The sequence below is a fragment of the Nesoenas mayeri genome, assembly GCF_963082525.1.
Source record: "Nesoenas mayeri genome assembly, chromosome: 1".
Taxonomy (NCBI): Eukaryota; Metazoa; Chordata; class Aves; order Columbiformes; family Columbidae; genus Nesoenas; species Nesoenas mayeri.
In genome coordinates, this window is record NC_137541.1 from 12,131,919 (window position 1) to 12,158,643 (window position 26,725).

Consider the following 26,725-nt stretch of genomic DNA (forward strand, 5'->3'; position numbering starts at 1 on the left):
CAGATTTCTGGATAAAACCTCTGTTTTTACTACAGTATAATTGTGGGTACAGCTAATATCCTGCAATGTAGTCAATTAAGAGTGCCCATGTGCATCAACTTTAGCTGATTTTTTTAATTTCAGCTATGCATTGCAGAAGAAAAATTAAGGTCCAAATATAGAAGTTTACATTAAGTTTCTTAGTATGTGTCCTCAATAGTCTAAAGGAGAAAAAAAAAAAAAAAGATACTGAGGAACAGTTGCTGCTCCCACTAAAATCAATGATGTGTCTTATTGAAGGCTCACTGAAATAATGAGAAAAAGAGAAACCAATGCTAAATCGCTGTTTACAACTTGAAATTTATAATTCAATTTAAATAGCATTCTTTTGAGTTTAATTCCTGGTAATAGTGTGAGAACCAGAGAACGAATTCAGAAGAATTAAGAGTTCAAAATGAATTTAAAAAAAAAGAAAAAAAAGGGGAGGGCATGAATTATGAATGCATGATAACGTTTGACTTATTGGAAAACAGTAATTATCACAAGGTAAAAGAGGAATAGCTTGTCTTGGAGCAGCCAGTAAAGGACTTTGTATAATCAGGGAATTTTTTTTCAAGATTTAAGGGGTTTCAAATCCCTCCCATTAAAAAACGTTGGTGTCTGAATTTGCCATATTTGGCTGCCTTTTTCATTACTAAATACCAGGCTAACTTGAATGCTCACATTAGCATGACATCTATTTCTCTACCTTGACTGTGGTGAGATCCTATGGCACAGATGTCTGACTTTCAGATGTCTAGAGTGAGGCAGCTCCCCAGACATAGTTACTGAGTGAGTATTAGTATCTGATCCAAGAGAAGTACCAGTAATATATGGGTGTCTAAAGCTTAGCCACTGCCTTTGACAAACATCCATCCTAATGACAACTATTTAATGTTACCTCAGACTCAACTGATTTAAAAGCACAAAGTACTTTAATATCAAGAAATGTGAAATAAACTGAAGCATAGGTGCTTTTGCACAGCAGTCCTACATAATATATTATAAAATGATGATTTTTCGCTTTGCTGGTTGTGGACTCACAGTGCAGTACCCGGATTAATCACATAGCAAATTGCAAATGGTGTTCAGTGGTTCAACACTAGAGAGACGGGCAAAGTCTCAGAGATCATAAAGTGAAGAGGCATGAAGACATAGTATATGTCAGACAGTTACCCCAGCAAACTGTCCTCACAGAAGAGAGGAATTCATCTAACCATGCCTATGTTCTTGTCATAGACATTTTGGACAGCACATGGCATGGAGCTGAAGCAGATTAGTAAATTCAAAGTACCAGTACTGTTCATGTAGACATTGTCTCCTAGTCCTGATCCCTGAATACTTTCATTCTGAGACTTCTCTGCATGTAATCCTTTATCTGGGAGTATTCTAGAAAAGTTTTCTGCAAACATCAAGAAAAGAAAGCATTAGTTTACTTTCTGGCATATACTTTAATATAAGTTAGTGATATATCCTCACCTGTCCTCCTTCCCTTTCCATAGATGTAATGTGGATTGGTAATACTGCTGAGAAACACACCATTTTGATATCAAGACATTACTAAAGCCATTTCTGAGCCAAACTAAGATAGCTGGATATGAGAAAATGGAAACATTTAGGAACAGGCCTCAGCTTTAGAGAAACAATATATTTTGACTGGGTTAAAGGATTTTTTTCATATAACTAGAGCTAACACTTCACTGAAGATATGCAGTGTTCCCTGTAGAGAAACTCTTTCCATGAACTCTGAAGCACCTACAGTTATGCACTAGTTTTCAGATGTTGTAGTGCAGTACCTGCTCCTGCTGAACCAAAAATATGAATGCCTTTAAATATAAATAAACTGTGCGGTATGCTGGACAAGAATTAACTCCACTGATTTTCACAAAGATGACTGATGGCACAGTTTCCAATCCTGTGCTCCCAAAATATATACAGTTCTCACTGTTTTTTTGTGAAGGTTTGCATGATTTAATATGAAGGCTGTTCTGAGATCTCAGAAAGAAAAATATTCAGTAAGAAAAATATTTTAATTGATCATAGTCAAAAAAGGAAAAGGGAAGAGAAGAAAGGGGTATGCTGGAAGGAGAAAACTGTAAATTGGGTGGTGTGAAACTGTACGGCACTTAGCATTCTGGTTTAATTTTCATGCGGATTTGAAGGTGTTACAAATAATCTTCAATATGAAGCAACAATTCACTGAAAATTTGCTTTGTGTTGTTCAGAGTTTTAATTCTCTGAAAATAAGTTTTTCACAGAAATAATGGGATCTGAGATTTGAGCTTGCTTTGTTTTTTTAATTATCCCCAGTCATCATAAAAAAATAGGGGAATAAAAAAAAGGAAGAGACTGTTTTGTAGGTGTCCTTAAGGAAAATTTATAAAGTTACTTCCTGCTTTATAAAGGTACTTCCTGCAGAGATCGTGCGTCTTCCCATGAAAGGTATAGAGAAGTCTGTGGATGAAAATTGCATTTCTGTGTGGAGATGGGAAGTTACATGCACTCCTCTATAACTAGTGCTCTATCAATGCCCAGTTCCCAGAGCTGGCAAAATGGCATGAAAAGAAAATAGAAGTCTACAACTGTTCAAATCCAGAGACTATCAAAGTCACTAGCGTTTTTCATGATACTACTTAAATTATAAACTGTATCTATTCCCTAAAGTTCATAACATCTAATAACATTTCCCAGTGTGAGATTATTTATTCCTGTATTCCCTGCAGCATGGCTGTGGAAATTTTGTGCGTGTGATACAGTCGTACAACCGCACACACCTGTATGTCTGCGGCAGTGGTGCCTTCAGCCCCGTGTGTGTTTATGTCAACAGAGGACGCAGGTCTGAGGTAAGTCTATTTTCATTTTATCCGCTTACTTTGTGGTGGGCCTTGCTCATGTTATGGAAACCTCAAAATTTTGAAAATGCCAAAATTAATGATCCAAATAAATTCCTTCACTTATGTTAAATAGAAGAATAACAAAGATAGTTTACTGACCTGCTACCAGCAAGAAGCAAAGCCATGATCAAAAGCCATGCCTCAAATATGACGGCTGTCCACAATTTCACAGTCATACCATGTGCTGGGCTGCATTTGATACTACTTTTTATTTGAGGTTGTCTGGTGAATTCATTCCTACTGTTTGTTGGAAAAATTGCCAAGAAATACTTGAAAGGAAATAGCCAATTAGATAAAAAGTAAACTATGCAGTCCACTTTTTATAACATCCATGTGTTACTTATTATTGGGAGAAGCCCTTCATTTGGCCAACTAGTCAGGGATGTGGAGGTTTGCTGCACTTCAACTTAATACCCAGTAGATGCAATCCCAGTTCAGGCAACTTTCATCTGCTGCGCAGTTTTTGCTCCAGTGTATTCTGCTGTGATGAAGTCAGTAAGTTTTCTCATCACTGTGAGATCTTCTAGGGTGTAAATCTCATTTTGTCTAGATAGATCTTCAGTTTTTCTATATTCAGTTTCACTGTATATTTTCCATATACAAAGTACCAGATGTTTCATAAGTATATTGTCCAAGTTTCCTGATTTGAAAATGAAATGTTTGTTTATGTACAAATGTAATAGGTAATAAATTAAGCAACCAGAAGGAGAAAGAAAACCACCTAACTGAGATCCAGCATCTCAGTAGCTTTTGGGTCAGATTCATGTCTGCAGGCCCAGGGTTGTGCAGTGTATTTTCCTTAGAATGTGGAAGCAGATGTGTTGGGAAGGAAGATCAAAGAGTGCTACCTGGAGCTTTGCCATGTGAGGGCAGCTTAAAAAGCTGGGCTGGCTTCTAGGGAAGACACTGGGAAATTCATCATTGATTTCACTGGGAATGGGATGGGAATTCTGGCCAAGACCCAAGACTGCTGCAGAGGCTGCCAGAGAGGTGATAAATCATTGTTTCCCCAGGTAGGTTTGCATGGGATGATCTCAGTGACTTTTGGTAGTTCCCTACCTGGCTCCAGCCTCCTTAACAGAGTATGTAGTCTGAATCACTGCAACTTCAGTCCTAATGAATGATCTAAAAGTAGAGGTTCATAGGCCTGGATTTAAAACACAGGCAAGCAGAAGTGAACAAGTAAATCCATCCTTTTGGTTAATGGAGTCTGCATTAACTTATTTTGATGTGTTTTGAAACTGAGGTCAGCTTTCTTCAGCATTGTCCTATTTCTTGACAAATTATTTAAAACATGGAAAGCAATCTAATTTGTCCCTAATTAATGCAATATTCCTTTATTAGCTGAAGTACTAGTACTGTAGCCCAGACAACTTTGAATCTTATTATTTTAGGGTTTGTGTAAAAGAGAGTGGGAGGGAGGGGAAGGGTGGGAAATGACATCTCATGATGACGCAAGATATTCAGTTTCTTAAGTTAAAAATAAAGGAACAAGTCTTGGAAGAGCAGAATTGGCTTCACTTAGCCCGTCTGTATAGCTACATGCCTATGATCGATTGATTAAATAAACTGCTGTTTCAGACGTCTGGAGTCTTTCAGACACTTGACTGTAGGCATTGCATGCTCAAAGCCATTACTGTACAGGCCAACAATAGCATAACAGTTTAAAACAGAGCATTTCCTTTTGAACTCCTTGCATATATCAGTTCACAACTAATTAATAGACCAGAATGAAGAACTATGTAGTACTGATGGAACTACTGAGAACTCATTTTTTTCCTCTGCTTTTATCATTTCACCTTTAATTTTGCACAGTTTTCCATGCATATAAGGGTGTTTTTGCACATACAAAATGGATATTTTAGAAAGCACATCTGTTTTTCTCTGGAAGCTACAAAGCCTGACAGTAAGAATCGTATCCAACAATCATTAGAAAACTTGTTTTGCTCTTTTGTCTCCATGATTCTACATAATCTCAAAAAAAGGCAGCTTCCTTGATGAGGCAAAGTGTTGTTCTTTTCCTTGAAATAGAGGTTAAAAAAAATAATTAATTTTCTTACTTGGCACACTTGATGCTTTGGTCTTTAGTAATGACCCTCTTATTCACCCAAATATATTCTAATGTCAAAATAAATATAAATAGAAGGAAACGTAATCACTATGTGAATTAATTATAGCCTAAAAAGTAATTTAATATATATGAAAATTAAGTGTAATCCTGGAGTTAATTTAATCGTGCAGTTGTGAGCATTTTGAATTGGTAAGTAGTAGTATAATATAGTAAATATGGATTAACATCAAGCTGCATATTAATCTAGAAGTAAAACAACACCAAAAAACCCCAAGATCATATTAGAAACTTCATATTTATGTTTTAACATTGTTTAGCTTGCTTATTACTGAAGAAGTAGATAAGATCTCTGTGATTAAATTAGGCAAAACAGAAGAGGGGGAAAAGGGACTGGGCATAATAGGTATGAAAACTTCCTGCTGTAGGTGAGTGTTTCAGGGTGGTGGAGCCTCCAATTCCCTGTTGCCAAATGGCTGCTCAGTGATCTGTGTGGCATCCCCGTTCCCCTGTGATTTACATTAATTGTTGTAGGGAATATATGAGTTACTGCCCTTAGCTGAATAATTAATACATTGGCATCTACATCACAGAAGACTTTTTTTTTGAGTTTTCATCAGCTACTTTTTTCTGTTGAAATGGGGATGTTTTAAGTTTGGGTGTTGTTGGTTTTTGGTTTTGATTTTGTTTTTCTCTGCAGTTGTGTCTTTTGGCCTTTTATTAAAGATTAGGAATTTTTTAGAGGAGGCTAGGAACAAGTTGTTTGTTTGGTATACTATGGTATGTGAGTAGATCTGACAAATCAATGTCTCTGCCCTTACTGGCTATAGTTTTAGGGAGTGGACTTAGGAATCTGAGTCTCTTTCCACTCAGCATATTGTGCTCTTCAGTATTGCTGGGAACCCAGAAGTGAAGAGGTGCTCCAAGATGGGTGAATTTTCTAAAGATACTTAGACTATTTGCATTTCAAGATGTAATCCTGGTTGCTTCTACTTTGCCAAATAGATTTCCTACTTATACACCACATAAAATATAAACAAAGCCTTACACCAAGATTCCTAAACAGCAAAATTTTCCAAGAGATTTCAGGCTACAGCAAGAGATATTGATAAATCACCTGTCACTACTGAAGTGGAGCTCTACACATAATCCAAGAGATGATACTGAAAAAAAATAAGCATGATTTAGGGGATTTTTGGAGGTCTGATAGCTCAGGAAAAAGCGAATGATCTATACTGTCACCAAATTATGGTTGTCATAAAAGGTTTTTCTTTAGTATGTATTATTGTTCTAGTAGGTTTATTATGATATCCTAGATAGTATCACCATGTATTCAGCAAATGATAAATAACTTCAAAAAAGCAGAAGTAATCTCCACAGATGTTACTGCAGAGGTCAGTCAACCTCTCCAAAGCATAACTGCGCTAGAGGGAAAAGCTCTCTGTTTCAATGTATTGAATTTATAACAAGAGTCATGAAAATAACTGGGTACCAATGAAAACATTGTCTAAAAAGGTTATGAAATTCTGAATAGGAAAGCTAAACTGCTAATAGTACAGCAAATGTGCCTGGTAGAGTTGAGAACTGTTGATACTAGAAACAGCCGAGCATAAAAATCACTTTACATCTGATGGTTTCTTAAACGAGAAGTGTAACACAAATCTACATTGCAGGAACAAATCTTCAAGATTGACTCCAAGTGTGAATCAGGGAAGGGACGCTGTTCTTTCAACCCTAATGTGAACACGGTGTCTGTTATGATCAGTAAGTAAAGATACTCCAAGTTGCTGAGGTCTAAATGTGTGTGATCATGCATGGTGTGGATTGACTGGATGGCTGAAATGAGCTGGACACAGAATTTAGCCTCCAAGGAGCCTTTTGTCTGGCTGATGGGCAAAAGGGTTGAGTCCATCCTTGTTTCAAGGTTCTTATGAAGCTAAAGGTGGGTGTACAAATGAGATGCAGAAATGAGCTGTTGAAGGGGAGAAACAGAAAACATAAGATTGTCCCTTTTCCAGCTTACACATTTTTTCCCAGGGTCAGTTTCAACTTTTCATTACCCTGTCTAGCATTTCATGTTTGAACAGTTTCTGACCTTGTTCATCCTGACAGCACTTGTGTCTCATTTAATTATTTGTAAAATCTCAGAGTAGCCAGGGAAAGAAAGCCTGAAGACTTTAGTTACTTTGAATTTCATTTTTGTTGTCATCTCTGCTGTAGAGCCCACCAGCTATTGCTAGGCTCTTCACTCTTCAGTTGGCTTTATACCCAACCAATTTTGCAATTTTCTTCCATTTGAAAGCCCAGAAAGTAGTACAACTGACACACCTCAAATATTCTTATGGATTGGTGGTGATTGGACTCAGTGACTGTAAGATATATGCCATACAAAGAATAACTGCAGTGTCTACTGCACTCCTAACTGAAGACTCAAAGGGGACATACACTTTATGCAACCTAAGTCATCAGTAAGAGGTTTTTTTTTTTTCAACCAAGAGTTACCGTGTTACATATATATAGCGTAACCCAACCTTTTATGTTTGCTGCATGCTTACAGACTTCTTGTACCAAAGGCTTGATTTTTCAGCATGTGCCTACTCCTTGCTATATTTTTTGCTATGAAGGAAACAGCAGTTGCACAGATTTTTCAGGCTTTCTTAGCAAATAAAACTTAGTGCACACAAGTATTGGATATTTCATCCAAGGTCTACAAGGGCACAGTGTGTGTGTTTCTGCCATTCAGCTTCCATTGAAATAAATGGCAATTAGATATTGTGCCAGATATTTCCTTTAAAGTTGGAGTCTTGCGGAGCTTAAAAAAGTGTCATATAGTCTATGCTACATGGTCTGTTAAAATATAATTTAACTTTTTTTCTTTTTTTTAATTCCCCATTGCAAATATGTTTACTACAAAGGACAAGTAATTTCATTCACAAATATGTGCACTGAAGCACCTTTAGAAGACAGGCAAATTCTACCTAGACATGTCTCTGAACCTTGGCTTCACTTATATCTTTATCTTATCAGTGATCTATGATCAATGTTTACAGATACTCACTGTGTAAAGAAAATGTTTGCTCAAAGTCAGTGCTGGATTAATCCACTACTACTCATTGTTGTTCTAGTATTATTAAGTGAATCATCTGTCATTAAAAAATAAGGTTTCTTATCCTTGTTCCTTCTGGATTCTATGAAACACCATTAAAGTACATTGTTTCTGAATTACTGTATATACAGTAAGCTATTTTTCAATACATCTGTGACAGCTTTGTTCTTCTTAGTAGACTTCACGTTAACTTCCTTGATGTCTCAGTTATGTGAATGAAGAGGCCATCCCTAGTGTTTTACTTATCTTTCATGACGTAATTAATCTACAAAGCTTAAATTATTCTGCAAAGGTTGTATTCTTTTTCAAAAGAGTCCCATAGATTGAGTTTTGTACTTTCTCCCTGATACTACAAAGTCCAATCACTTCAAAAACGTTAAACTTAACAGAATTTAGCCTCAATATCCATGTCAGAAAAGGGAAGATTTTGTAAATCTCAGCTTGAGTCAAAATGCAAGGCCTGAACCGATGGACTCTCTTCTGAGCATTCTTCTGCAGGAGGAATTCCTTCTCCTCACTTCAGAAGATGGGAAATACTACCAGACTGGGTAACTCTTCAACAACATAAGAACCATTTTTAGATATAACTGCAATTTCTTGACAATTTTGGGCATCACTGACCTAGAATACAGCAGGAAACTGATTCATCCTTCAAGGGAAAGTGATGCTATAAAACCAGATTTGAACTTGGTACAATTTGCCTTTGTACAAAGATACTTTTTCATCAAAGCAATGAAAAATGTGCTTTGAAGAAGCTTGACATAACTAACATGCAGGATACATGTCTCTCTCCATACCAAGATTCTGAGATATTTATAAAAGCAGGCATACCTCATCAATTCGGTAATTCCCCCAATAACAAAGAGAAGTAATGTGAACTGGCTGTGCTCAGCAGACCAAGCGCTGTGTGGAATTTAAGAATTTAACCCAAAGGATGTGGAGTTGACAGATGTCATCTAATACATGATTAGCAAGTAGACGCTGGGAATGCTTAAGACATAACTAATAACATTGATATGTAATAGGATTAAAATTACATAGTGGAGTACGATTGTTAAAGTGTATGCGCATGTGTATATACATGGAGCTGTACATAACTTTTAGGGTGAACCATAATCATGATCTCTTTCAGCCAATTTATTTCATAAGGATAAAGCTCTGATGACTTGAGACAATAAGACCAGTATACAAAATCAGTCATAAATCAGTATAGATCTAACATCGTTCTGTCAGTACATGCTCAGGACGGAAATGCTTCACAAACATGCAGCAAAAGCATTGTTCAAATCCCCTGTGTATGAATCTTGTCATCACTGGGAGAGATGAGAGCAGAAGAGTGGCTGCTGGCTGCTCTGCAGGGGTTCAGCTCAGGCTCTAGCCAGCAGTAAAAAATCAAAATCTCCAGAGTTTTAATCTTCTCATGAGCCAACAGTCTTCCATATTGATGCACACACACACACACACACACACACAGAGCATAAAAATAGCCTCAAGCGCTTCTGAACCTGTGACTCTTGCCAGCTTGACCACACTCTATGGGTAGTCCAGGAATCCAGACAAAAACATCAGTCAAAGGACCCAGCTGTACTGGAATATATTCAGCCACCACTCCCACTCTGAGAGTTTATTTTAGCTACTGTTTTCTGCTCTGGGGTTTCATTGTCATTAGTCAGTGGAAATTGCTTGGTTATTCACGGAGTAGAAAATGATAGTAGTATATGTAATTAGAATTATAATTATATATACGTGTATTTTTGCATACACGCAGACTCGCACAAACACAGATATACATCCTGACTGCTGGCCTGAGTTTTCAGCCCTGCTCAGGGAGCTAAAGTTCATAGTTCTGTTAATCTAAGAGTTGCGTGTCTGATTCTGTTCAAGCATAATGACCCTATACTTAGAATCAAGTACATAAAAGGGGATAATCGTTGCTCCTTATTTCTCTGTATAAAGTTCAATAATATGATTGTCTGGCCTCTGCAATAATGAAGTCACTTGAGACTGCCTGAGGCAGCCTTGAAAATACTGTTGCTAAAAATTGGCACTGATCTGTTGACTGCAATAGATGTTGTGCCAGTTTACACCAGCAATAAATTCAGCCCAGTCATTTTGCCTACTCCCATATCAAAAGAAGCTTTTTGAAGTACTTATTTAAAAAATTGAATGTGATTCTTTTTGATAATACTAGTCTGATGTACAGTTCTGCTGTTGCTGTTAATTATATAGTTTTAAGCAAAATCTGATTATTCTTGTTCATTCTATATTGTCTTCGTAAATCAGAGAAAATCCTAATTTCCATGACCCAATATTTATCTGTATAGACTCCTGTGTAAATGAAGAGCTATTGAGTTTAAAATAAAAATATATAAGTGAATATGGATTTCCCAAAAACCATAACAATGCATTTGATTTTTCCCTTTCATTTCAATCTTTGCAGATGAAGAGCTTTTTTCAGGGATGTATATTGATTTCATGGGGACGGATGCAGCCATTTTTCGGAGTCTGACCAGGAGGAATGCAGTGCGAACCGACCAGCACAACTCCAAGTGGCTGAGTGGTGAGATGACTCTGTTTTACCCATGCTCTTAATGGTTTTCACAAAGATTCTGCTTTCTTTTGTTTAAAATGAAGAGCTCCTCTTTCAAAGAGTTTTTCTCTGAATTTAATTTATGGAGTTGAACCATGAAGAAATGTGTGTAAATACATATTGTAGAAAATCCAGAAAGGATTCACTGCATGAGCCAACCTCTTAGACTACCCCACCTGATGGCCTTTTTTTGCATTAAGGCTGAACTAAGCTATTAAAGGGAAAGTATATAAAACTTTCCCAATGGCAAGTGGTCAGACAATCTGACTTCTGTGGAAGAGCCTTCTTCACCTCCAATGCATCAGACATTGCCTTAAATTAGACTGCTTGATTTTAAGTCTTTTTTTCTAATGAATTACCAACTTCATTTAATTTAGGCTGGTCCAACTCTATACAGAAGACTCACCACCAGTTGCCTTCAAAATATGTGCAGAAGACAGTCCCATTATCAGAGAAGTCAGTGATAATTATTACCATTTATTTCAGTGGTACGAAATAAATTAGCAAAACACAGTAGGAAAACTAATTTCTCTTGGCTTCACTGAAATCAATGTGAAAATTCTCCCTGACTTTACTGGTAAAAAGACATCTTCCAAATATATTATTTTGAATTAAAATGGTGTTCAGCCCTCTGAGCAAAGGTAGATGTCAAAGGTTACAGAGCAACTAACATAGTAGTTCCAGTTTAAAAAAGCCTTCAGGTATAAAGCTTATATTATTGTGGTTTTGTCTTGACTATTTTTAGGGTGACTCTTGTTATTCCTGCATGGCTGTGAATACAGGGAACTCACAGGACTGCAGTCAGAATAAATACAGTTCACTATGAATGGGAAACTATGTCTGTTTTCTGTTTTTTCTTCTGTTTGCTATATATTCTTACACTTATCTGCACACCCCAAAGTATGCACCCTAAACTGAGTTAGGAAAACAGAACCATTAAAAAGCTTAATTTCTGAAAAATCTGCCTGTTACATATACTCAGAACAGGTACTTGACAAGCACAATTTATTTCCATGTTCTTTTAGAGTCAGAGTCATGACACTTGTTATATTGAGAATGGGCTTACATGAATAGAAAAATGCTGCAGTCTAAAGTTGGAGATCCAACCTTTGTATCAGATTGTTTGAAGATTTGTACTGGATTTCAACTGATCAAGCAATCTTGTATGATCATTGAAAAGATACAGCCTTCATGCAGGAAACTTCTTCCTTCAGACAAAGGAGAAGGTCCTCTGAGCACTCTCACTGCTATCCATTTTATTTTAGCATAGGAAATTGCCAAAAACATACATCCTGCAGGTATTGACACCAAAAAAGGTTGGCTGCCTAATAAGGGATGGCAAGAAACTAGTGCATACTCAACTTCATGTCATAATGTACATTTTATTATAAATTACATTGCATTTTATATTAAACTAGTGTTTCTTTACAGTATTTTGTTTATCAGCCTCTGATATTAACTCAAATGCTGTTCAAGCATTTGCATATTTTGCTTTTTTCAGTGTTCCAACAGCTATTGTCCTCTCGTGCATTTTTAAAGTACCTTATTTATTATTTTCCTAAAGAGTCTCTCAGCACCTTACTTTCATATTTAGCCTCCATGAGACTTTCCTTAAGTGCCTCCGGTAACACAGTGGTTCTTCCTTCTTATTCCTCCAAATCTTTAAATCTCTGCGGTAATCTAGTACTATTGTTTCTGTACTTGAATTACTTTTCTGAAAATCTGCTGTGGGATAAAATATGAGGATGCAGAAACTTAAGGCTGACATCAAGAAGACATTTACCTGGTGAAATCTGGTATATCCACACATGAGGGTAGAGCATGTAGCCTAACCTGCCACAGCAGTACCCCTATATGCATTATGTACCATTTCCTTGAAGCAGTCTGTAACTGTCAAATAATTATTTGCTTATACTGATACATCTTTTGGTTTCATTTTTTTGGTATGCTGTTTCATTTCAGAGCCTATTTTTGTGGATGCTCATGTTATCCCAGATGGCACTGACCCCAACGATGCCAAAATCTACTTCTTCTTCAAAGAGAGACTCACAGACAACAGTGGCAGCACAAAGCAAATTCATTCAATGATTGCAAGAATATGCCCAGTAAGAACTATTACGTTTGCCAGGTTGTTGGGACAAGCTGCTAGTGTGATATGATAAGCTAAAAGATGAAATTACTGAAAAGCCTTTGATTTAAATTTGAAACAAATTTCCTGGTTTACCTTCCACATTCATAATTAAAAAGAGCTGTTACTGAACACACAGATAGGGTCTGAACATGATATGTACATCTGGCTATACCTATAATGATACAGAAATTAAGGTATTTAGAAATTTGTTTATCTCTTTGACTGACTTGGTGGAGTTACCAGTGTTCAATTTCCAAAGTTGCCATCCTTGCATGAATGAAGTATATTCTTCGCTTAGAAAAAAAGGAATAATAACACAGTGAAGTCTTTTGTGCGCATGCACATATAAACACACAAACACTCAAAATCTTCAAAACACTGAAATATCAGAGCAAAGCTTTTAAATCAGTTGATTTAACTTTCAAATATTGTTTTCATTTTTACAATATCTGTCCGTTCTGAGTTCTTGCAATGATGTATGTGTGAGCCTAACTTAACAAATGTGCACAGGAAAATTAAATTCAAGAAATATGGCTACTCCTGTGCAGTATTTAATTTATTATCACAGTGCTCCTCATTGTCTTTATTTCCTTTTTCATATCAACATATCAACTGTAGCTGAAAAATTACTGAAGAAGCTATTAATATTTCTGTTGAAATGGATTTTTTCTTTTATCAGAGCAAAATTGTAAGTGCATAATTACTGCTAGCTTTTTTATTCATTCTTTTTGAAAGGTTCAGGAAGGTAGTTGTGAGCGTTTGTGTATTCCTTGTCTTTAATCTGAGTCTTCTTTAGAATTTGATGCTTTGTGTTGTTGTGCATAGGTGTAAGGGCGTGTTTGGGATTGTGTTAAACTCCTTCCCTAGCAATGTGATGAGGCATGTGATCTCTTTTATTATTTCTGTTTTCTATATTTTTGTGAGGGTGTCCAAATGCCTTTTTGAGTATTTTGCAAGATGACATTTCACACAATTATATCTCTGTTATTGTAATAATGAAGTCCAGATGATTTCTGAAAGGCCTCAGCCTGTTTAGGCTTACGCTGAAGCCAGTAGCAGAATCCCAAAGCCAATGAAAAAAAAATCTGAGCCAGCCATATTTGTAAACTTGTATTCAGATGTTCATATATCAACACTTTTGTGACTAGCCAAATATGTTTATCCAATGGTACCAAAAGAAACCCCCCTAAAAGACACCTTATGGGTCACCCAAAAAGTCTGATTACCAGCTCCAGGAACACCAGTGAAGCATGCACAGCATTACATCGAAATCAGGTTTGCCTAGCTTCTACATTTCCTTTTTTCCTTTCCTTGGGTGACATTGTGCAATACAATTGGGAAGATACCGCGCTTATCTAAGGTGTTCACCAGCAGAATGAGGCAGGAGCTGCACCATCTGGTTTAGCAGTTGCTGTTTCCACCTTGGACTGGAGAGAGATGGAGAGATCCTTGAGCGAGCTGTGGCCAGGCCAGCTCTGGACCAAGCTAGCAGGACCTGCAACAGTGCAAACCCAGCTTGACCCATGCTAGCCATTATTTCTGAATTTGGTTCAGAGCATCCAACTCATGGGCCCACATGGCTTACTAGGTCAGATGCAGCTATACTGCTGCTAGGATTACAAGATAGATCCTCCCATAGGACTGTTAGACCTTTAAGAGGTATCACGGACTTCTTCATTCTAGATGTCATGAAACGATAAAGGTGTCCACAGTCCTTCCCAGTCATACCTACACACAGTGCTGCTTCACAAAATCTACTGCCCAACCCTCTCAAGCCTGCTAGCCCAGCACAGAAAGTCTGCTCAGAAAACTAGTTCTTGTTTTTCCTTTTTCTGGAGCGTTTAGATTAGGGGATTTTGTTTAGGCATATCTGCTTTTTAATAACAAATAAGACAGCATAATTCTTGAGATGATGAGTCAAATTAACCTGAAGAAAATGTGGGAAAGCCCAGTAAAATGTTGACTGTGTTGTATTTTTTTTTTTTTCTAAAAATATTATTGCTTTCCAGAATGACACGGGTGGTCAGCGTAGCCTTGTGAACAAGTGGACAACGTTCTTGAAAGCAAGACTTGTATGCTCAGTAATGGATGAAGATGGAACAGAAACATATTTTGATGAATTAGGTATGGCAAGAAAATATCTTAAAAGTTCTATCTAAATCCTGCACCCTGTGAATAGTTAATTATTGATGTTCATGCAACTCTTTAGTCAAGTTGTCACAGTAAAATCTTGGCCTTGTAGAAATTCACAACAAAATTCCCATTGCAGTTTTATGACAGGAAATGAAAATATTATTCATAAATCTCTCTGGGTAATTAGCATTATCTTTGAAATAAAAGTAATCTTGACTATGTAAAGAAATCATATACGTAAAGAGGTAATACTTGGAAGAGAACATGGAAGTGAAGACTATTGTTATTTTGTTCCTAGTTAGGATTATGATAGAGGGTCTTTTAACATACATCCCTTTGAAAAATTTTCTTATACCACTGTGTAACATACAGCTTTTCTGCAATACAGTTTTTCTTTTTTTGATCGATGGGTAGAGGCCTCAATTTGATAGTTCAAGATAATATTAATAAATCCTGTTACTGGCACTAGCAATAATACATTGAATAAATATTCCGTGAATATTCCATACAACAGTCACAAGCTGTATAAGGAATTAATAGATGCATATCTTGATACCTAAGTGCCAGACAATATTATTAGAAAGTTTCAAATTCTATGTTGTCCACAGCTGTGACATACAAAGTCATAGTTCTAAATTCAGGTATTGGAAGATCTGGGATGTGTGTAAATATAAATAATTTAAATAGCTATTGGGCCCCACACTGTGGCTGCATCTGATTCTGACTTTCTCTCCTTTTTCTCTGTCGTTGTTCCTGATTCTCATTGTAGCAAATGGGGTTTTGACTATTTTTTGCTTTATGTCTTTACATTTGGTGTACTTGCTTTGATTCAAAGTTTTGATACAACATAATGGGCCTAGGAGCAGATCCTAATGGAGTAACTATGTAAATATGCAAGATGCTGGGAGGACTGAATTTCGGAAGTTCCTAGTGCCTTCTGGCACTGCCACAGCAACTGGTTCTTTCAGAGTTGTGATTTACCAGCCCACTCCTCTTCAACAAAACTGCAGGACAACTGCTTTTAGTTTTCTATATGAATGGAGGGCCATCCAGAATAGGAGACAATGTCCTCATGCTGGGCTCTCAGCACAATCCTGTAGCAAAGAGTAAGAATACAACTACAGCTAGAAATTCATGTATAATACAGAAGTATGTAGCACTGCCAGTCCTGCATGATGAAGTCTTTTACTTCTGATATATTTGACAGAAAGTTTAAAAATTTCAGAGAGTTAATGAAGGAGCCACATAAATTTATGGAAAGCTAAAGACCATATTTTATGACAAAAAGCTCAAACAGTTCAGTATTCTTACGTGTTTTAAAATAAATTTAAGAGGTAGTTTGATTAGTGTTAGCAAAAGCATTTGTAAGGAAAATCTGTCAGAAATTAAAGTCTTTTTCACTGAAGGGTAATAAAGATGTAATGGTGTGCAAATTCAGTTCAGTGAGCAGGTACAGTTTTGCATTGTGCAGTCAATGAATCCCTACAGAACAGAAGCTGGGAGATTTACATCTTTCTGTGTCTTCACTGCAAAGCTGTGTCTCATTCATATTGTGTTGCAAATGAGCTAGTGATGGCATCTAGAGTGTGTACTAGATGATAAAACACCTAACTGTCCTGCTTTGGATTACATCTGTCTGTCGGAACTCTCTGTCTTTGACCTACTGCAACTTAAACGTTTGCCTACTGTTGAGCAACCTGCTGAAATGAGATCCAGCTGAGAGAAATGTGAGACGTGCATCCTGAACATGTTTGAAAATCTTTGCCTTTTGTCTTCATAAAACTAGATGGCATGGAGTTCATTTCCAAAACTGTTTCTTAATTTTCAAGTGCTAGATTTATGCATAGGTCCATTCATACGATAAGTCTGCTTTTTCGCGTTCAAGTCTGAGATAAAACTACTGTTGGCTTCAGCAGGAATAAAATCATACTTTAGACTGGGAAATAATTTTTTATTAACATTCAAAATGTTTTCTCTTTTTCCTTTTTTTTTCTTACAGAGGATGTGTTTCTTTTAGAGACAGATAACCCCAGAACAACACTTGTGTATGGAATTTTTACAACATCAAGGTAAATGAGGAGATTTTAAAAAAATTACCTTTCTGAACTGCGCAGTTTTCTACATGAAAACCGAAAATGATGGTTTGTGGTAAAGGTTGTTCTGTACAATTTTGTATGTCAGCGATTGCCATTTTTTGCGGGAGTAATGGTCTAAGCATCGTTACTGAGACATACCCATGTTAGAGCTCTGCTGCTTGGAGCAAACTGCTCCCTGACACACTGTCAGCTGGCACTGGGAAAATGTTTCCGTTAAGGGCCACATGTTTCCGTCAGCAGCGGAAAGCTAAATGACTTCAACACAGTGAACTCATGTGGCATCTGAGAGCACTTAACACCTCCTGAAGGACATCCAGCACCCCCAAGGATCAAACCGGGAATTCTTACATGAATTCATACAAATCATTTCCAGTCTCTCAGCTGGCAGATGATCACACAGATGGCAAATAACCCATGTCAACTTCAGTTGGCTACAAAAAGACAAGCTGATATGGCATTTGATCACCTCCTCGCAGGCTTAAGCTCCCCATTATCAGTCTGTAGTATTCACTTACTTTCCAGTTTAGAAAGCATTCAGTGTGCTCCCAAGGGCAGTGGAAGTACCAGATATGACTGACTGTGCTGAAACTCTCCACAAAGATAAACCAACAGGTGGACCAGCAGATTCTGCCAGCTTTACTTTTATTTATTTAACTTTTCTCTTCCCCTCACTACAGCAGAGTTACTGCTTAGTGATTTCTGATATGCTATCCTGTATTATTTAGCTGTTATTACGTACCTTCAAAGAGGTCTTTTTGCTTGTTTTAAGATTTAATTTCATTTATATGATCAAATTAGCAATTTATTTAACTTCTTACTAGTAATTCCTTTAATGGAAGTTTCCAGTAAAGGAATCCTTGCACAAAAAAATATTTTTTCCCGATAAAATTTTCTGTCTTCTTTCACGTGGATCCAAGGATCTGCTTTCTAAAATGTGTCAACCAGCCAGGAAAATATGATTTTATGATATTTAATTGGTGAAAAGAGAATCTCATAGCTAGTAAACATCTGGTGCTGTCTACATTTTATTATTCCTACTGCACAAAAAGAGAAAATGCTGAGGTTATGTTTAGCAGTAAAACCACACTTATGATTAGGTTGTGGATGCAACATGCCTGAGCTGGAAACACTTTTACCTAATTCTCCTGGTATTCCTGCAGTGGAAATGAGGTTTGAATCACAGAACCATATAAGGTGACAACAAAGAGAAAACTTCACATTTTCCTGGCTATCAAGCTGTTTTCTCTCTCTATTGGAGTTTTTACACTCATGCATTTCTGATATCATTAACCACATGGTCTATGCTTGCTTTCTCTTTGCTTGACTGTAGATTGTATGTGTTACCTAGTTACATACAGCGATCTTAATTATTTTTACTCCTTAGCAATTCATTTATCTTCAGTTCTGTAGACCTCCAACTTATAACAGCAGCAAGAGAGAAACGTCCAAGCAAATAGTAACTATTAGTACTTTTATCTAAACCATACAGAAGGAAACCAAGTAATATTGAAGCAAATTGTTTTGGAAGCATAATCTGCTGTAAATCTAGAATAAAACATCTGGAAAGATTAAATACATTTCTTAAAACCTATTAATACCTACTAAAATTTCCACTAAAATACCATAATCTATCTAAAAGGTTCCTTCTGCTAATCCATATATAGCTGAAGGCAATATGGATCACACTTTCCTTGTTTAGACACTATGTCTAATGTTTTCAGTTTGTTTCTGGAGTGTTTTTTTCTCTTTCAATTGAAAACAGAGGGTCACTTGGCTTATCTTCATCCTACAGTTAACATCAGACAGATTTCAGACTGTACAGAATTTCCACTTTGTTAAGATAAATATCCCAAACCTCATGTGAAGTGAGAGAAAGAAAAAAATAAAAGGAGTTAATTGACTTCAGTCAGCTTTAGCATCACTCCTAGTGCGCTAATCATCATGAGGTGATGGAGGCCACTCAGGCTTGTGCTGGCTCAAGAGACATCTGAGACCACTGCTCAACCCAGAGTGGTGGAAAAATAGGCTCTTCTCATAGGTGACCCCCCAGGTTCTCCTCAGGAAGAATCAAACTTCAACCCACTTGAAAGGGTCTTTCTAAGATCAGTTTTGTGGGTGGATTTGAGGACTATATAGGAGTAATTCCTTTAAAGCCACAACCTGTCCTCATTTTGCTTAGAAAAGCTGCCAACGGATTATAATAATCTAGCTAATTGTAATTGTGCTGGATGTTTTGATTAATATTTTAGCTATGTATTTTAGGAGGCTCGTGAAGGTCTTGTGGTTAATATACGGGTAGGGACTACTGGAAACCTGTACTGAGCTTGGCAGTACAAAGTTTATAAAACTCTTGTCTCACTGAAGTCAGCAATATTTTTGCCATTGATTTAACTGAGCCCAGATTATGTTTCTTTTATATTTAACATTAGGAAATTTTCTTATTCCGCCTGTAGGGTGGTACCTTCCTCCCTCTTTTTTTTTTAGTTCACTGTTCAAAAAGGTTCTAGGAGTCTTAAGGAGTAATAGTGTATGTTGGAAAGCTAGATTAGTTGATTTTACATGTATTAAATCCATGCTACAGAAGCATTAAATTCTATTAAATATATTATTTCAGAGGTATCTTTCATCATTGGGCCGTGCAAAATGATGGAAAAGCTATACAAAAGTTGGTGCATTGCAATACTTTTTCCTACTGTCTTCCAGCTCCATATTTAAAGGCTCAGCTGTGTGTGTGTATCATCTATCAGACATCCAGACCGTGTTCAATGGGCCATTTGCACACAAGGAGGGCCCAAACCACCAGCTGATTCCATATCAGGGCAGAATTCCGTACCCGCGACCTGGCACTGTAAGTACGAAGATGTTTATGCAGGCTTGCCAATTACTTGTCTTTGTTTAATACATAAATAAATATTATTTATCCTAGGAGAATGGACTATACGTGACTATGACGCTTAGTTACTGTTCAGAACAGTTTTATTTACTTCGCAGCTTGCCATACAAATCACGTAGTACCTGGAAATCTTCTAGAAAGAAACAAAATGTTAATCACTCTTGATGTTTCTGCTGAAAAGGTTGCAAGAATTATTTCATTAGATGGCAGTCATATGTTTGCATGTGCATTTACATTTTGTGTGTATGTTTGAATGAAAGATAGTTAAATAAGTAAGCATACAAGGACACTGTTGTGTGTTCTGCAGTCTGGAACCAAACGTCTCTGTCTGTCTTCAGTCTGTAGTAATTTTCCATAGTTCTGTAAAGTTTTGCAGCTCTACTGGGTTACTTGGAAGATGCAGCAGGAGAACAAGGCTTCTGGGACTTGCCATTTGACTAGGTCTAATACCCTGTCAGGCACTGAATCTTTTAGACGAGAGAGCTTGAAATAGATCAGTTTTCATGCCCACCAGCTCATAGAAATCCTCCTTGTTAAGAATGCCTTTTGTATGCCTTGAAAAGTTTTCAGGACTTTCTTTCACTTTATCATGGGTAGTAATAATCTTCCAATAAATTCGGTACATCTTTAGAGCTAGCTCTGTTTTCAGGTTTTACAGAAATGTCCCGTGAAAGATTTTAAACAAAATTTTTAATCACCTTTATGGTGTATATAAATTGCTGTTGATGCACTTTTGTCTTTATTTATTTATTTACTTATTTCCACTATTCTTAATTTAGATATAGCAGAAGTATGAAGTCTAATCTTTCTAGTTTTAATGAAGAATATATAAACTATCTCTAGAATCTTCTCTAAATCCATATTTGCTAAATGAAGTATGATAGCATGGCATTTTATTGACTCCTATGAAGTCTTCTTACTATTTCTTAAGTATCAGAATTAAATAAGTATACACAGAATCATAGATCATCTCTCAACAATGTAGCTATGATTTATTTTTTAGATTAATACTTTGTTGCTTTTTCTATTATCACAAGAAATTGAATTTTATTTTAATTTTGAAAGTCACTGCAAGAACCCTTAACCATGTTAATGTTTCAATCATATTCATCTTTGTGCTGTAGATCGTTCTCTGTCATATACTAATGCACAGATACATGGAATAGCTCTCCTTGTTCACACAATTCTCCATGACATTTTAGTGCAGTTATTACTGACTAAAAGATTTAGGAGTTCATGTTCCCAGATCTCTAGAATTAGCTAATCAATACCTGATATTCCACTAAGGTTTAATGCTTTGCAATTAATTCATACAGCTCTAATCTCATGAACTCACTGAGGCTTTAAGCTTAAACTTTGCAAAAAAAAAAAAAAAAAAAGAAAATAAATGGTCCATTTAAACAGGAAGTTTTTCAGGCTCTTGTGATTAGTCACATTTCACAGTTTCTTGCTGCTTTAGAATATTGTATTTGCATGTGTTTCCTCAACCACTGCCATGTTATTCTTGGTTCACCTCATGGAGCCTTATGAGGCATTCCAGATGGGCCTAAGGAACTTGGACAGCACAAGGAAAAGGGAAAAAGAAAATTGAGATTTGGATTTAACATGATGACAGAAATTATCTCGATTTTTCAGATATGCCAGTGAACTCTGAATTTGAAGATAAATTCTTAGATCGTACCTCACACAAAAAATAAAGCCAAAAGAGATTCTTTTAAGATGATCGTTGCTGGTTTTCTGATCATTGGCTTTTATGTGCTTCCAGACAATTCAGTCACAACACAATATCTTAAAGGTATATTTGCTTAGCTGGGACCTGTTTGGCTTTGCTTTTATTTCACTGCCAAAAAATACCACCTTTAAATGCATGACACAAACTATTTTTCACTTGTGTCAAGGCATCTGTAAAAATCAGGACGTGGGGATTTTTTTGCTACTCAAAATTTGTGTTCAGAGGTTGACTTTGAATAGCCATGCTTACAGACTGTGGAACATTAGGCTCTTTCCCCTGGAATGCAGGTTTTTTGCAACTGCTGAGATGCTGGACTATACAGGGTTGCCTTTTTATATGACTTGGAAATTCCTACTTTACAGTTGCCTAAAGAGATATTCATACTAAACCTCTGGACAGAAATGTTGGAGTGCATTGAATAAGCAGTGAAAAGGCTTAGATATAGTTTCAGTAGGATTAAATAAAGCAATATGTTCATTTGGCCATAATCAGCTCCACGGTGTTTGGCTGCCCTTTACTAAGTACCTTTTTTTATTATTATTTCTCCACAAGCAAAACTTACTTATGGAAAAAGAAAGGGGAAAAAATTACATAATTGGCATCTTGCTACTAAATTCAGTGATGTTTGAGGATAGCTTCCATTTTACAGGCCTTACAGAAATATTTTTTGTAACTACGCATGTTGGGGAATATGCTGTAAATTAAAGAATTCATTTTTTCTCTGCAACCTAACTGTGTGGTGATCAACTGTGAACATAATCATGATGTAGCCAAGCCCTTGAATGAGGTGTGAAGGATACACATTCAATCCCTCCAGGAAAGGGCGAGCTTACAGGATTCTTCAGTAACATCTTTTGCTCATCATTGGTTTACACGGGACATAGCAGAAGAATTAATTGATTAAAGATGTTTGTCAAGGCTTTGCTCATAACAACAATATAATGGAAGTTTTTAGGGTCATACTGGGGTGAGCCATAGCACAGACATTTTTTCAGGAAGTCACAGGCGAACGTCTTATGATCTCCAAGTCAAGAATGGAAGATACGGAAAGTATCAGAGAAAGTCTTTTCACTGAGCTGGGCGGGAAAGTGTAGTTTGAACTGCTCATGAAACAGAATCTCTCTGGAGAGGAACTGGAGTCTGACAGACCACTACCAAGTAGAATATTCTTGCCAAATAGCCTACAGATTTATGAAGACAGTTCTTTTATCAGAATTTGTCGCTAATCTTAGCAGATAGTTCCACACATTTCCTGGATGGAAATGCCATATAGGGAAAGAGTAGAGCAAGCAAGATGGTCAGAATTCAATTTTGTGAGGACCTAGAGGGCTATCATGTAGTGTCATTTCTAACAAGAATGAAAACAAAACCCTCAGGATAAATAAGAGTGCAGAAGAATTATTTGTCAAGGATGCCAGATGGAAAAAGAGACCTATACCTGAGCTGAGTTCTGGTTCTTCTTCCTGAAGGTAACTGTTCCAGAGCAGTTTCTTTTAAAGAATTCCTACCAGACCTATTCTACTTTGTATAAATAATTAGATCTTCATTGAGACAGAAGGTGATTCTAAAGCCTGGGATTAGGGTGCAGTCCCATCTCTACTTTGTTCCTGGTATTGCCCAATGAATAGTTTTTTACGTGCAGAAGATGGAACAGTTTTTAGCATCAAGGGTAGAACGTGCAATCCTGCCTGGTGGTTAAAGGGATCCTCTGGGAGGTGAAGACCCAGATTCTAACATTTGCTCACATCAGGTAGCTGAACACATGACTCATATACCCACAGCGAGTTTCCTAGTCTCTCAGAGTGTGATTCATTTTATGTAATTTTAGCCATCTAAAAGCAGGGTATCCAGTCTGAATTACTGACTACAGGGGAAATCTATATGGCTAAGAATAAATGCCTGACTTGGAGACAGTAGAAGTCAGGTGAGGTAAATCTCTCCCTAAGCTACTAAGCTATTTTTATGTCTGGTTTGACCAGAAATTCCATCCTAGATGTAAGAATGGTCCTCATCAAAATAAATAAGTTTCCATGAAATGCTTCATATTGAACAAATCAACATTTTCCAACTGGAAAAATATTGTGTTGAAATATTTCTGAATAGCTCCAATACTGTGAGTAGAGTTTCACAGCTCAGTAATCTGCTAAAGGGTAAAAAGAAAGTTTAGAAGCTACAATAAGAAGTGTAGTAATGATGCCTGAATAAAAAGTAATGTAAAGTAGCACAGGTACATCCAGAACATTGTACCAGTTACTGACATAGCTCCAGAATTTCTTCCCACAGTCATCTTTTAGTTTCACTCTCAGTAAGCACTTGAGCATTCTAAGATTGCTGTTATTTCCTCATGAGGTCCAGAATGCCTCAGGGCTGATTGTTTGGCTGGTTCTTCATTATATTTAAGGAAGCATCCAGAGTATTGAGTAACCTCTGTAGAGGGTAAAGTGTGAACAAGATCCTGTGAATGGTCAGCCTTCTCAGACGTAAATGAGTTGTCATGAGACTCCCTTATAAACTCCCTTTGTTTTTTTCAAATGAAGATGAGCCACAGGCTCTTTTACAATTTCGTAATCAACACAGTAACTAGAAGGATATTGAACATATTACAGTTAATATCAGATTTCACCTTTTGCCTTTGTACTAAATCTATAACTAACTATCTGCAAAAGTTTGGTAGCTTTCCATACCAATTATTTGGATTTTTTTTTTTCAACGGGCAGTTGGGAACATAAAGAATGTGGAAATAGGTCCAGAAGTATGGATCTTAGCCATCAAGATGGGTTTTGAAAGTGCAAAAATATGTTTATGTTTGTTTTATCTGAACTGATGTGAGTTCAAAGCACAGCTATTCAAACACTTCATTCCCATTGCTGGAACATAATTACTTTCAGTCAGAATCTGAAGTGCTCTTTCGGGAACTTGCTTTGTCAACTCTCTGTCAATATTTGTAAATGACTAGGAGATGAAAACTCTCTGAAGGATGGTCAGTATTGTTAAGCCTTGCTGTGCATGTTTTCAACAGTGTCCAGGAGGAGCCTTTACACCTAATATGCGGACAACCAAAGAGTTTCCAGACGATGTTGTGACCTTCATCAGGAATCACCCATTGATGTTTAATCCCATTTACCCAATACACAAGAGGCCATTAATCATCCGGATAGGAGCCGACTACAAGTATACAAAGATTGCTGTGGATCGAGTGAATGCTGCTGACGGAAGATACCACGTCTTATTTCTTGGAACAGGTAAGACAAACTTATCAATTGTCATTTTCCTCCATCGCATTAAAATTTCCAATCAGCTCAGATCGGTCCATCTTACAGCTTTCAGAAATGTTTGGTTAAACATATTTGCTGTCTAAAAAATGTCTATAGAAATTAAAAAATTATGTTCTTTTCTGTGCATTTTTATGTTTCTTATAGACATCAATTATGTGCAAGAAGTGCAATGTATTGATATGAATATTATTTGAGACAGAACTCAACACTAATGTATATTGTATTTGATCTAAATTATTTTTCTCTGGAATATGGTTTTTCTGCAACATGATTCCACATTAGAATTTGATGCTCCCTAACATTAGTAAAAATACCAAAACCTGGCTTTGTATTGCTTTGTATGCTGTCATCATCTTTATTTAATATATGCTGTGTAAGCTACTTCTGAAGAAAAGTACAACCTGATCAGGATGTTACAATGGCAGAAAAAACAATTCCACAACTCCACACAAACAAACAAACAAACAAACAACAACAACAACAACAACAACAACTTGGAGTCCTAGCAGTAGTGGACACAGAAAATCAGAGATTTTGATCCAAGTATTCTAAAATAATTTCTGTCTAATAAAACCTACATTTTGTTTCTACTTACATCAAATTTGAATCTGGTGTTATGCTGTCTGCAGGGAACAGGTCAAGTGATTCTCACACTGATCAGTTCTGATTTTTTTAAATATTCAGACATGAATCACACTCCTCTGATGGAAGCAGACGAGCAGAGTCATGCTCTGGCTAGACCCCAGAATGCATTCATATCTGAAACTCCCGCTGGGTTAACAGGGCATTATAGGTTGATAGGCACAAAGGCTAATCTTTTCTTACTACAGATGGTTTCAAGTAGAACAAAGGAAAATAACTCCAAGAGAGCAAATATATCTCTGAACATCAGAAAATAATTATAGAAATGGCTTGCATTGCTTATATGCTTCACATATTATTGGGGTCCTGGTTGTTTTCTGCTTGTATGATAACCGTGTCTGCCAGCGAACTCACATGGGGCTCGGAATAACCATCCTGTTATAATAGATTTAGGAAGCTGGTGCTGAAAATTCTCTCAAGAATCTCAGGCTTCTATAAGGGCAGGATTAAAAGGAACTATCTTCACTTATTTCAGAAAAACCTCCCCAGCTATCAAAATCAGCAGGGTGCCCTTGTGCCTAAGAAGACAAGCTGCATGCTGTGCTGTCTTAGTAGAACTATATCCAGCCAGCAGGCTGCTGGAGGGGATGCTTCCCCTGTATTAAGGTCCTGTCAGGAGTACCATGTCCAGTTGTGGGCTCCCCAGTACAACGAAAACATTGACCTAATGGAACCAGATGAGCTGAGAGACTGTAGCGTGTGATGTATGAGAAGATGCTGGGAGAATTGGGTTTATTCAGAGAAAGCTAAGCTTAGTGCTGCTGACACCTATCTAATGGGACAGTACAGCTCGCTAATGGGAATAAACAGATCTGGACTCTTCTCAAGGTGCTTGGTGTAGGACATTGCAAGGGCCCAGAGAAGTTGTGGATTCTCCTTTACACAATCATAGAATAGTCTTCTTCCTCAGAGACTCAAAGGATTCAAAACACAGCCCAACACAGCCCCAGGCGACCTGCTTTGGTTGGACCTGCTTTGAGCGGGAGACTGGACCAGATCAGTTCTCAGACCACCTTCCAGCCTACAGGGTCCTGCAGTTCAATGAAAGGAAATGGGAAAAAGAGAAATGCTTTGTTCATATTCTTGTGTCAGTTACTAGGTCACCATCTACTGTACTGTGAATGCTTAGTGTACTGTGAGGCATAGT

At 37.0% G+C, this 26,725-nt stretch overlaps 1 protein-coding gene across 1 annotated transcript in view; it reads left to right on the forward strand.

The window, feature by feature from the left end:
- The window catches only part of SEMA3C (semaphorin 3C), a gene marked incomplete at both ends in the record, with an annotated part of 118,802 nt that overhangs the window by 69,275 nt on the left and 22,802 nt on the right, over nt 1-26,725 (forward strand). Inside the window, 8 exons of the mRNA XM_080344037.1 lie at nt 2,742-2,861; nt 6,654-6,744; nt 10,527-10,646; nt 12,639-12,781; nt 14,817-14,931; nt 16,940-17,009; nt 19,740-19,884; nt 24,681-24,903. Coding sequence (XP_080200163.1) covers nt 2,742-2,861; nt 6,654-6,744; nt 10,527-10,646; nt 12,639-12,781; nt 14,817-14,931; nt 16,940-17,009; nt 19,740-19,884; nt 24,681-24,903 — 1,027 coding nt within the window. The remainder of the gene's footprint in view (nt 1-2,741; nt 2,862-6,653; nt 6,745-10,526; nt 10,647-12,638; nt 12,782-14,816; nt 14,932-16,939; nt 17,010-19,739; nt 19,885-24,680; nt 24,904-26,725) is intronic.